Source organism: Apteryx mantelli, chromosome 5 (assembly GCF_036417845.1).
Source record: "Apteryx mantelli isolate bAptMan1 chromosome 5, bAptMan1.hap1, whole genome shotgun sequence".
Classification (NCBI taxonomy): domain Eukaryota; kingdom Metazoa; phylum Chordata; class Aves; order Apterygiformes; family Apterygidae; genus Apteryx; species Apteryx mantelli.
The window spans coordinates 67,461,424-67,475,151 of NC_089982.1; the positions used below are offsets into that span (position 1 = coordinate 67,461,424).

Below are 13,728 nucleotides of genomic sequence, written 5' to 3' on the forward strand. Positions count from 1 at the left end.
CTCTGTCTCAAGTAGCCAGGACTTCAAGGAGTTTTTCTAGGCATAATTTAAATGTAGCACAAGCTCAGTCTACCTTCCTTTTTCTTTTCCTCCAAGAAGAACCACCTCTTCTTACATGTGGGTTGACGTAGTAATCCCTTTTCAAGGGACTGTGTAATAGACCTGGAGTAATAAAGATGGTGTGCAAATATTTAAATCTGTAAGAAAAGTTTTTCATACTTGAGTAGTTCAAGGCTATTGTAACTTGTCCTCAGAGGATTAAAGTTAGGATTGTGCATTCAACCATATCTCATATTTCTAGACTTAAATGTTTTCGGGTGATGCAAAGGAATCTTTGACACTTAACTTTGAATGCTTAATGCTTTCAAGCTATTTTTGCTACACATGTCTTAGATTGTGTAATTTTGGATAGCTTTTTGGAATGGTTTCTGACATAATCTCAGTTTTAGTGTGATGCTGTAATTGGAGGGTCCTTAAATATCATTCTTCAGGTGAAACTTAGGATGAAAGTCAGGTGGCTGTGGATAAAACTGATGTAGAGATAAAATACCTGGCAAGGTGTTGAATACAAGGACCCCCCCCCCCCCAAACACAGACTTAATAAAGCAATTCAGTACTACTGGGTTCTTTTTTATTACTGCCTCTAAAAGAGCTTCAGTGGCACTTGGTGACTGGCATCCTCCTTTCAGCAGCATATGATGAAAGGTCCATAGTTATCTCTGCAAATTTGCAGAGAGTAATGATTATATATGCATTTGTCATCTCTGTGTTGAAGTATTTTAATGAGTTCTGATTAGGGATACTTAAACTACATTGGGAAACTCTAGGGAGAAAGAACACTATCTCTTCTGAAAGCTGATACGTAGCTGTGGACACACGTGACCTGGGGAGTGTGATGCTCTCATTTATCACTGATTGCTTGCTTGTATTGTATTCTATCTTAAGTATAAACTATCCTGGAGTCTCTAGTCATTAGTGTTGAAGATTAAGCCTCCTGCCCAGCCTCAGAGCTTTTCCAGTTACAAGTGTAATCTGCTCAAATTCCATGAAACAGAATGTAGTGATGTTCAGAGCAGGAACTAATGTCTGTGCTATTTTAATTTTGTATTAAAACACAAGCCAAATACTAAAATAAAAAGTTTATCTTTCAAAAATGTTTAACTGATGCACAAATACCAGTTTATCAAGACTTTGTGACTAGGTGAAAATTTAAGGAAACACAGTGTGCCAAACTATTTACTTTGAAATACTTTATTTTTCTCACCATTATGAAAGTATTAATCTGTTCAACTACTGTGTATGGTCTGTCAGGTAAGCTGGTTTTTTTCTTTTACACTGGGAGGATTTTAATGAACTTTCAGAAAGAGTTTGTCAGCAGAATACCAGATATTGCCATCTGTTTAAAGAAAATTTTTCTTGTTAGTAAACCAGTAGGGGGCATTCTAGCTCAGTTTCGTATATACCTTTTATATTTTATGAAAGGTTTATTGGATTTCTTGGCAAAGTGCACCTTTAAAAGTTTTTTTTGTAAATACCTGCAGTTCATTCAAATTTGCAAGATAATGTGAGAAGGCATTAGCCTTATTAAAGGACTCTGACATCAAAGGGGATAGTCATGTAGCCTTTCTTTTGCCATGCTTATGTTAATTCTATATACTGGTCAATACAGAACATGAGTTATACTTTTTGTGCTTATTTAAAGCACTCTACTGAATACTATTAAGCAAAAACTGGAAAGTCTCTTTAAGAACAAATGAAAAAGACTCCCAAATCTGTCAGATTTACTTTAGGTTCTGTCTGAATATATAGATTCTGAAAGGGAAGCTGATTTTGCTCTCCTAAATCCTGTTTAAAGCAGTAATTTTACAGAGGCTTTAGATTACCTGAAGGTTTGCATGTGGTTTTGAGTCTTGAACATCATTTTAACTTTAGGCTGATGATTAATTCGTCGTAAGGGAGATCTAGCCTGTTTATTGGAGTATATATTGTAGCCATTTTCAGCTTTTTTTCTAAATTGATTCTGCTAATGGTGACTTCATTCTCCCATCAGTGGTTCAGCTGAAATCTCAGTAGTTGGTAAGAGTACATCTTGGTCATAGTAATGGCGGCACTGTAATTTTTAAGCTGAAGTTTAATGAATTGTTATTCATTGCCCTAATTTGTGTGCACTTTAGTTTTCTGTTTTCATTAAATCTTTTCATAGTTACAGGTCACCCAACATAAGTGCAGTAGCTTTAAAATGAAACTGAGTTGTAAATGATTAGGCAGGGTTAAACTTTCTTGTCTATCAAGTCAGTCAGAAAATGGGCCTGCAAATACTGTAGAAAATACTAAGATCAGCACATGAAAAAATCTTTCTTCAGAGTAGTTTTGACTTTAAGCTTAAATGGGATTTCAGTTAAGTTTAAAATAAAAATATGAAATGCCGGATTGAGAGGTTTGGTTCTTGAGCATCCATGTTTATACTGTAAAGGTGTTTGTTCTCATTAGGTACAATGAAGCAAATCTTCCATGTAATTGCATTAGTGATACGTGACATTAAAGCTTAATTGGCTTATTTAAAATATCTTGCACATCAATTTCTTTTAGATTGTGAAAATTGAAAAGGTCATGAATGCAGTTTAATATTCCAGGGTGAGAGTTTTCAATTTTAGTACAATTTGTAGGGAATTAATTAGGAAACATGTCTAAAAGAAAAAGGGTGTTGAATGCAAATTAGACTGTTCATTAGAGTACAGAAGCTGAGGCATCTTGGAGTGTTGAGGAAAATCCAATGGAAATTCAGCAACCACCTTTTTTCCCCCTCCCTTTTTTAGTAAAAATTATTGCAATTTATTTTTCTGCATCTAGACTTAATGTGATTGTCATAAGGTGCTCTAAAATAAAGTGCTACCGTTTTCATGGGCTTCTTTTAACCAATACTTTTGTTTTGTAGGAGATTGATGAAGCCTGCAAGAGGATAAAACGTGAAATTGATGATTTGGGTCCTGAAGTTGGTGACATCAAAATCATTCCATTGTATTCTACCCTTCCTCCACAGCAACAGCAAAGGATTTTTGAACCTCCCCCACCAAAAAAGCAAAATGGGGCAATAGGAAGAAAGGTAAATAATATAAAAAATGTATTCTATTTTAGCATGCTGTTCAGTAACAAGCTACTCACAGTTGTGTTGAATTAAATATGAGTTTCAGCCGTTAAGTAAATTTGGACAGCAACAAATGGAAAGCTTTTTTTATGAAGTCTTGAATACCATAATCCAATATTTATCCTGTTTAGATTTTTAGATAACCCTTTTTCTTAGTGCAATTCGAAATTGTGATGTCCATCTGTAAATAATAAGGATTTGAACTGAGTGGGAATAGCAGTCACATAAGCTTCTGTGAGAAATAAGGTAAATCAGATAATGAATTTGACAACCACATGATTTAAGTGGAGGGATGGGATTTTTTTTTTCATAGCAATTATTCTGAGACATGCTCTTAGAAACTGAATTGGTCATCTATTCAGAGGATGCTGTCAGGCAGGTTTTGTCTCTTTCTCGAGGCTTAAGAGAAGGTGCAAGTTAAAACAAATGTATCAGAGGTTCCTGTTTTCTGAAGCAATAAGCAAGGAGTTGGGGTGCTTTCCTTTCATAGGTTGAAATGGATCGAGAAACTGATAAACTTGTGAAATGGCGTTAGTGAATATGTTGTGTAAGATTTAATAGTTCACTTGCTGAATGCTTGCATAAACCACACTAGGAATGTGTCAGTATTTCTCCAAAACTGAAAATTTGGAAGGAGTCTCAACAGAGCTTCTTCAAGCTAAACTAATACTATATGAAACTAACATTTCCAAAGTTAGATTTTGAAGGTCAAAGCTGAATCATACTGTCTGCTCTAGGGAGGGTTTGTTCCTTGATTATTTTCCTTTTTTTGTGTAGTACAATGCATGCAGAATACTAGTGACAACTTCCTAGTGTTCTGGAAGAATAAATCACTTATTAAATTTTGTGAAATGATCCTCTTTTTTCATATTGAAGTTGATTGCAGAAAGCAAACAATCTGAAATCATGAAAGTAATGCTGCAACAAGATTGTATTAGCAAATGACTTGAATGAATGAAATTGCTTCTCAGTGATGAACAAGTGATAGCTGTGTATTTCATTAAACTTCCATTTATGTTTAAAAGTGTGCTTTGAAATAGGCCATTTCTGGTTTTCTTGGTAAGTGGATAACAGATGCAGTATGTAGCTTTCATTATGCTGAACTGACAAAGCCTGTACTAGTGTCTAGCAAGACTCTCTCTGTAGCAGCTATTTTTACTACAATAAAAATTGCTAGGCTAGGAAGTTTTAAACTGTTGGCAAAAGCAGGCATAGAACATGTAAGCAACAGGTTCAGACCTATGAAGCCATTACGTGTTTAAAAAGAGGCAGGAGGGAAGGTACTTCGTACTGCCTCTTCACTGTAGTTTAAATTATATTTGTGTGCTTTGGTTGAAACACATTCTGGCTTTTGGTTTTTGTTTTTTCATCTGCATAGCAAATCTAGCAATAAGTGGAAACTTGTGTAGTTTGTAGAATTATTTAAATGTTTTTAGTGTTGGTTTCTATCAATCAAGGTATTTGAAGTAGGACCTTGGGTTACTGGACCTCTGCTATCTAACAAGATGCCTGCTTTTGCACCATCTCCTGTGGGAGTTAAATGTAGTTTTTAGAACTGTTGAGGAAAGAATTAGTAGGTCCAAATCATTTCAAAATCTGTAATGGTCATGAAAACTAAGTTAAGCAGTATCTGAATGTGTATCTCTTGAGATTTAACTGTGTGAAAGAAAAGTAAGATACTAGAAGTTGTGTAGCATCTTGCAGTAATAGTAATGGTAAAAATTAATATTGTTGCTTGATTACTTAGCTTATTGTCCTCTCCTTACACATTCTAGGGAAGATCAGCTATTACTGCAAGAAAGCTTAAGATACAAGATGAAAATGCTTTTTTATTTACAGCTAATCAGAGTATTTTGTTCTTCCTCTGGAGGAAGATGAAGATGATGACTCAGCCTTCCTACTCCCCTTTCCTCCCCCACTTGCCACAAGTAACTGACTTGTTTACTCTTAATTTAAAATGGGCCTGGGAATTTACCAGGACCCTCACTGTATTGGGATGTCATACAAGAGGATATAACTTTCTATATCCCTTTGGATTATCTGCTGGAAGTGTTCCCCATCTATCATACTTTGTGTTAGCCTCTAACCTGTTGAAAACATCATCTCTTGCCTTCCTCAGGGACCTTACTACCCGCTTTTAACTTTCACTTTTTCACTTACTCACTACCCACCATTACGTCTGAATTTTCACGTACTGGATTTCTGATAGTCTTTAACTCAGTTTTCCTCTCTTAAGTTGTTGAAGGGCGCTGTTGTCCTTTGGTTTTGGTCATTAGTATGTAGCTAATGATACAAATGATTCCATTTGTTTATATAGCTATATAACTATGCAAACATAACAAATGAACACAAAAGTATTTTTGCTATACAGTCTACCAGTGAGTCATGCCTTCTTTTATCTCTAAAAGATCTTTCTAGAGTGCCTACTGACTCCATTCAGCTTATATTTGATTCAGTTTTGAAGATTTTTCCCTTAACTGTGAAAGAGTTGTTGACTTCCAAGAAAGGAATTATCAGCATAGTCTGTTGTACAGAATTTGATGCTAGTTACTTACTCAGGTATAGTCCATTGTTTAACTTGGGAGAGGCAGAGCATCTTATGTGTTATTTCTAGGGCTTTGAAAGCTAATAAACCACTGCTTAATTATCTGTAAAATTTAACAGTTTAAAGTTTCAAGTTTGGAGTTGGTATTTTAAGCATTCCACTGTTGCATCTGACAGCCAGAAGGTGGTCGTTCCCAATCATGACCATATTCTTTGCAGGGAGAAAATAGTCAGAAGCATGTTTTCTTTTTTAACCAACAGTAAATCCCAAGTGGGATTGGGCTTTTCCTTTGTATTCTCTTTATGATGGTTGACATGTCCTTTAAAAATAGGAGATGGGAGGTGGGAGGAAGAGAAAAGGAGCATTGATGTTGACTAGTGTCTTTTGTGATTCATCTGAGGCTTGTGCATGCTATTGCAGGTACCTTGAATCTCATTGTATGATTATTTAATCTCAATGCAAATCAGATATGAATGTTTTGTTACCATATTTGGCATAGATGAGAAAAAACTCTGGCTATGTCATGTATAAACAGAAAAGTATGCCAGAATTGAATTCCCGGACTGTTCTGTTTGTTTCACTAGTCTTAAGGGTTACTAGTTAATGCCATTATATGTAGACATATGATTTTTAATATTCCAAATAACTTGTTTAAATTATTCTCTAAACCTGTTCAGTGTATTAGACTGCTAATCTGATACTTAAGAACCTTTTCAACATAACCATTTCTGTAATTGAAAAACTGTAGTTAAAGCTAATTAGGTACAATTTATTATTTTACATAATCAAGTGCTAATTTCATTCCTCTGACTTCCAAGTAACTCTTTTTTGATTTGGGCTCTAAAGATGTGGAGGAGCTTCCCCAAGCTTTTTCTTGAGTTTTGTGAGTTTTTACATTAGTTAGTTAAGTTTCTTAAGCAATGTAACAAATGAGATATGTATAAAACACTGTCCTCTTATGCGAATAACTGGTTTTCTTTACTCTTGGAAAGTGTCACCTGATTCGAGCACAAGTTAAATAAGCTTGAGTACAATTTAAATTGTTGGGCCTTTGTGGACTAAGTACACTAACAGTGTTGAATTTTCAATATTGCCGTGTCCTACTGGAAATTGGTGGTAAAAGTGGGACCAATACTTTTTGATACTGCTCTATAATTGGTATTTGAAGACTGTGGATGTGGATGCCTCATGCATTAGTATATTCAGAAAAAGTTGAGAGGTTTTAGATAAGATACACTGCGTTATTCTCCAACAGCAAGCTGAATGGCATGCATGCATACACTGTTATGAATGTGGATTAATTATCGTTTTAACATGGAAATGCTAGTTCAATTTACATCTTTAATGACTTGCAAATTTTTTATGAAAATCTATCGTGCTACTGTGTCAGCACTTAATTGTGTTGATATGTTTGTGGCTTTTGTCTCTGACTAATCTGTGCAGCTTACCTGTGGATGAGAAGGGAATTGATTTTTTTGTTCGTTTTTGTTTTGTTTTTATTTGAAGAATTTTAAATAGCAGGTCATTTCAGGGTGGAACACTAACTCCAGATTGATTTCAAATATTTTTCCAACTAAGTATTGCTTTGATTATGTAGTAGCGTTTGGGCAAGCCTAGATATTAAGTCTACTTAAGAGGAGATGAGTTGGGGTAATAGGCAGCTGACTGGCAAAGTGAACAGAAGGAAGGAAGATCGGAACAGAATTATACATCTAGTCTGGCCACTGATTTTTATTGCAATTCTGAACAAATTGTTAGGGATCTCAAATTCTAATTGCTGAAAACAGTTATGATGGAATGCTCTGAAATTGAGAAGTGAAAGTTAGGTAGTTTTGGTGATGTACCAAACTAATTTTGGGTCTTCCTTAAGGTAGCTGATTTAAATTTTCTGTTAATATGTAATTTAATATGGTCACTATTTGAATGAGAACTAAGGATTTGTGTAGACTGGTACACTGCATCTGTGGCCATAATGGCAGTGAATAATGCCTCAGAACTCAGCTATCCCCTTTGCTTTAATTTTTGTATGAGATTTAACCTTCAGATATTTTGTAGTACTTTGAAAACACAACCTCCAAAATATATAAAGATATTTGAATATCAGATAATTAAAGGTAAAATTAAATTTCAGGATTTTAGCTAGAATGTATTGATTGCTTTATTTCAAACCAAATAAAAAAAGCATACTACACTGCTGGTAAATGTAAAATAATGTAGACATTAAAAGGTGTATGTCTGCTTTTTGACTGCTGCTAATATCTGCTGTGTGAAACAAAAAGCTTTACTGAGTGCTTAACTGAGGAGAAGCATCTGTGTATAAAATGTACTCATCTAAGTATATTTATATAGGCCTTGACTTAATATTTTTTGACCAGTTTGCCCTACTTGGTCTTTAAAAAGAAAAAAGTTTATAAAACCAGTATTAACAGAAGATGTCAAAGGGACGTAATGTAACTTGTCATTTTGTACTGAAGATGTGGGTAAAATATTAAGTAAATTAGTAAAATATATGCTCTTCTGTTTCTTAATATAATAAGTGTTAGTTTTAATGGAGAAATAGGGGAGCAGAAACATGGTGGACAGAACTTACACTGACGTCAGTAGAAGTTCATAGTTTTCTGATCGTCCTATAAAAGTCTGGGAGGACAGCTCTTGTGGTTATTGATGAGGTGAAAGAAAATGCTGAAAACTCCCAGCTTGTGTAAAGACAGAATCAGGGATCTATCTGCATGCATCACTTCATGACAAAGTGGTTGCATATACTATTTTATTTTTCAACAGGTTGTTGTGTCCACCAACATTGCTGAGACATCATTAACAATAGATGGTGTTGTGTTTGTGATTGATCCTGGCTTTGCGAAACAAAAGGTAAATGCAACTTCAGTTACTATTTCCTCAGAGTAGAAAAGACTTTTGGCATCTGGGTTGTTCAGGTAACTGTTCTTTTTGTAAACACAGGTCTTTTTTTATTTGAAATCTTGAGCTTGAATTTTCTACTTCTTTACAGTAGGCTTGCACTTAGTCTGTAAACTTACCGAGCTGTCCAGAACACTGCAGTGCAGAAGTATCTTAGTTTTTAAAAAAACTAAATATGAGGATTTTGATTTAGGCCTGAAATACGGATTTTCTGGATATTTTTGGGAGGATGGTTTTGCACTGTATGTCTGTGTTTGAGAATGCTCAAGTAGAACCAAGAAATATGCCAAGATCATCTGAAAGTAAAAGATAACTGGTGGCAGAAGCCACCTCTTGTTTTAAGTCATGTCAGTGTAGAAAACTTCAGTACTAAAATAAGAAGAGAAATAACACCTAGGTTAGTATTGTTTTTTTCATCACTACCTATCATGTGGTGTTGCAGCCCTGAAGATCCTACATGATAGAGCATGTATTGCATTTCTCAGAACACCATGGGAAGTTCAGAGGGGCTGAAGTAGCCTGCTCGCAGTCAAACCAAGAGCTGAATAAAGAATAGATTACAAGTCTCTCAGCTTCATTTAGTTCTTTCACCAACTGTGATCTTCATAACTTGATTTCTTAGACTTTTCCTTTAGTATTTGTACATTTTGTCAGCCTTTTAATTATCGCACAATGAGAGGTGCAGCAGAATGTGAGTAGAGATGCATCTTCATACACAAGTTACAATGATCACTTAGGTTTAGCTTTTTTTCCCCCCAGTATTTCTTATGCTAGAAGAAAATCTTCTCTGTGAAGAAATAAAGTTCTTGAGCACTTTTTTTTTAAACTCATTCATACTAGGGGAATAGTGTTAAAATATGGACCAAAGAAAGTCTTCAACTGAATCTGCTCTCTGACTACCGTCTTTCTTACAGTATCTTCCTTTCTATAAGCCCTAATGGGTTGGCAGGGCTGCTGTTTGTGTTTAACTGCAATGGAAACATTACTGCAAATTCCAGGATATATTTTGTACTGTGGCAGATTACATGTGTCCTTGAAATATAGTATTGCTTTGTCATCAGTATGATTTTACAGTTGCATTCAAACCTTAATGTTAGATTTTTCTGACCTCCAGAACAAGATTATTCAGCCTTATAATTCCATCAAGAAGACTTGTTTTTGCATGGAATTATTTGAGTATCAAGAGTGTGTTTAGCACTCTATAGAACAAATTGGACATATTAGTTCTGCCATGAAAATCTTATCTAAAAATACACACATTTAAACAGTACAGGGAGCCTGGCAGGAGAAGATACCAACAAATGAAAAAAGCAAATGCTGTTCTCTATGCGGTTGTATTTGAAGCTTTCTGTCACTGATCCAAAGGCTTTTGTAGCCAAAGGGTTTTTTTTGGGGGGGGGGGGGGGGGAGGTTCCCTCTCCTTTCAGATATGTACAATTGCTTGTGATTTCCTTGTCAGAAATTGTGTTTGAAAACATGTTTAAAGCCGCCTTGTTTTTTAGATAGCATTCTTATCCATGAGTGGTGTTTCTTCTTTTCTGCTCTGATTCCACTTTCAAATAGGTATATAATCCTCGTATCAGGGTGGAGTCTCTCTTGGTGACTGCAATTAGTAAAGCTTCTGCTCAGCAGCGAGCTGGCCGTGCTGGTCGTACTAGACCAGGCAAGTGCTTCAGGCTTTATACAGAGAAGGCTTACAAGACTGAAATGCAGGTAAGATTAGCTTTTTTTTGTGTGTGTGTCTCTAAGAACTTTTGTATTGATACAGAAAGTGGAATGCTGCACTACTGAACAGAATTAGAAGTTGAATGTTTAAATAGTTTAAAGTTCCTGGAAAAGGCAAAGTACATTTCTTTTATTATTGGAGTTTTTTTTTCCTTTTCCCTAGGACAACACATACCCAGAAATTCTGAGATCTAACCTGGGATCTGTAGTGTTGCAGCTCAAGAAGCTTGGTATAGATGATTTGGTACACTTTGATTTTATGGACCCACCAGGTATTTGCATCATATTTTATCTTGCCTTCTGTAAGCATTTTGTTTTGACTGTAGAAAACTTTAATTTCAGTGAATGTTTTATGCAATAACAGCCTAGAGTAAACTTTAGAGAATTTTTTTTGCACTGCTTTTGTCATAATCCTTAAGGAAATTCTTCACTTATCCTGAAACTTGGTGCTTTTGTGTCTTATCAAAGAAAGTTTCTGTTGCTGTCTGCATGAGAGCTTTTAATGGAACCAAGAAATCTACTGGATGTCCCTAACCTGCAGAGGATAAGACACAATTATGTGCATTAGACAACCTATTAACTTGAAGCTTTTTTTTACTTACTGCCTTGATTACACATTCTAATTACATATCAATTAACAACTGTATGTTAATTGGCTAGCATTTTTAAAGCTGAATACATGTTTCTTGGCTCAAGCTATAAAGTTAATGTACACCTCTGTTCTAACAGTGTTTACCATTCATATATATTTTTAAATAGCTGGGTTATATTGCTAATTAAAAACATAGATCAGCCATGTATGGATAAATCAAATGTGTTATTTCTAAAATAAAAATAATATTTATAATCTGTAAACATTTTACTAGTATTACAGAACTGCATTCTTTGTTCATGCTATACAGTGTATGTGCGAGTTTAGCAGGAAGACTTTCGGGTTCCATTCTGGGTTTTTTGTGTGTGTAATATACTTTCACTTATGAGGAATGCAGGATTAGGAGAACGTTTTTGTAGGCTCAGATTTGTGAAAGTTTATAGGCATCTAAAGCACATGGTTGAGATTTTAGGACAATACTCAATCTATTTTGTATGAAACAAGGGAGCATGCATCAGCACTTTCGGACTACTGGATGTTGCTTCGATGTTGAATATTGCACAGTGCCACTCCTGTGTGAATTTTGAACAGCAATACTTTTCAAACATTCAAGGCTTTTGGTCCAGTTAAGAACTCTTCTAAACAAGTGATTCTGCCCCCCAACTAACTGGTCTTTAATGTGTATAAATGAATTTGGTAACAGTTAGTGCTTGGAGTTTAGTTGAATGGACAGTGAAAAATAAGGTTATAGTAGTCTGTGCTTCCTCATGTTTGCTACTTAAAGCAGTTTGATTAGCATGTCTACACACACACCTATAATTTTTTTTTTTTCCAGCTCCTGAAACTTTGATGAGAGCCTTAGAGCTTTTGAATTATCTAGCTGCTTTAAACGATGATGGAGACTTGACTGAGTTGGGATCCATGATGGCTGAATTTCCACTGGACCCACAACTGGCTAAAATGGTTATTGCAAGTTGTGACTACAACTGTTCTAATGAGGTCCTATCTATTACTGCCATGTTGTCAGGTAATAGCAGGGAAAGATGTTAAGCAAAATAGAAATCTTCGGTTTGGGGGAAAATTTGAGTTTTCCACCTCAAATGTCTAAGCATTATAAAGAGATTTTTAATAAATCTAGAACTGTTTCAAAACTTCAGATAGGGGTTTAGTCATTATGGATTTGTATGTTGACCTGCAGTTAATGATTAGTACAGTTAAGGAATAAACATGCATAAAATGGTCAATCTGTTTGATCTTAACTTGCTTAAAAGTATGTATATATTTGAGTTGATATAGGGAAGAATTTCAGGCTAGTGGAACAGAAACTTCCTTTTTAGGCTTATAGTCAAGACCAGGAATGTCAGCTTAGCCACTCTGCTTTTAAGATAGGGAAATCTGTTTTGTATTGTGCATTTCTCTGCACTTCGATAAATCCCAATATTCCCAAAAGGATTACAGTATAATTTGTATTAAACTGCTAAACTTGTACAGGTACACATGAAGTGATGTTTTCAGTCGTATTAAGTGGTGAAGCTGAAGAGGAGCCCTTACTCTTAAAGGGAAGGAGGAAACCTTCCTTGGGGGAGGGTGTGTATTTGTAACAATAAATCTGTGTGCAAAGCTGTACTCTGCTGCATTGTGTGAATAGCACTGAGCCAGAGCAGAGCTGCTTGTCAAGGAGATCTTGATGAGATGATAAATCTTGGTGAACAAGCTTTGCATTTCAATTCCCAGTCACATAGAAACTACTTCATTTTATACTTAGTCTTTATAGGGCAAGCAGCAAGGCTTAATCCATTATGAAAGTGGGGTTGTTCTTATTCATAATTACTGTTGTTTCTTTTGGGTTTGTTGTTCTTTTAGCAGACTCTTCACAATGCAGATGTGCTACTGGTTACATGCTTAACTTGGATGATTAGAAACAATGTTTTGGCTAAGTGTAAAATCTGTTATTTCAGTTTAGTCTTACAGTATATTTATATGAAAGTTTTTAAGAACAAGCTAAAATGTCTGTTGCAGAGTTATTGTTCAGACTCAGAGCAGATGGGCAGGGCAGAATCTAATAATTTTTTGTGATTAAATGATAGGCTTAATTGCGGAGGTGGTGGTAGGTTGGTGCCTGTCTTTCTGTTCTTCCCCCTGCCTTCCCTCACCCCAGAAATTTACTAACGAACAGTAAGTCTTAATATTTTTGTCTGATGCCTTCATCTGATTTAGCCTACTCCTTTTTCTATTTATCTTCTCCCAACCTATAATACTTTTTTGTTTTGAGGCACAATTAATATTATGGTAAATAATATCTTAAAGTTGACTTGAAGCTGGTTACCATCTGGGTAGTAACTAAAAATCTGCTTTTTGAAAACAAAATATTCACAGTATTTGTAAGGGCTATTTTCCAAAGTAAAGACTTTATTGATCTCCCTCCCTCCTCCCCCCCCGCCACAGCATGATATAATATGGTATGTTGCGATCTCTTAAGTACGCATAAGGATTGTCTGACTCTGGATAGCAATTCACATGTTAATAGTTTGGGCTAAATACCAGAAAGGAGGAAAGGATAGCATTGAGTGCATGAGCAGATTAAATGATCATACATGTTTAAAACTATTTTTATAAGAGCTTTCTAGGCCACATTAGGGTTTGTAGCTGTCAGGGTGTCTTGTATAAGTGTAAATTCTGTAATTCGCTGTAGTGTCTTGCTGTGAGGCTTCACATACATACAGCTTTTTCATACAGCAAGTGCTATTAACTATTCAAAACAGTGAGTTAAGTCAGTCATAGAATAACTTGAAGCTTCCTTTTATT

The 13,728-nt window shown here is 35.3% G+C and overlaps 1 protein-coding gene across 1 annotated transcript in view; it reads left to right on the plus strand.

Moving 5' to 3' along the window:
* DHX15 (DEAH-box helicase 15) overlaps nt 1-13,728 on the plus strand; it is a 50,709-nt gene that overhangs the window by 21,669 nt on the left and 15,312 nt on the right. Inside the window, exons 6-10 of the mRNA XM_067298177.1 lie at nt 2,936-3,103; nt 8,472-8,558; nt 10,170-10,319; nt 10,495-10,603; nt 11,759-11,950. Coding sequence (XP_067154278.1) covers nt 2,936-3,103; nt 8,472-8,558; nt 10,170-10,319; nt 10,495-10,603; nt 11,759-11,950 — 706 coding nt within the window. The remainder of the gene's footprint in view (nt 1-2,935; nt 3,104-8,471; nt 8,559-10,169; nt 10,320-10,494; nt 10,604-11,758; nt 11,951-13,728) is intronic.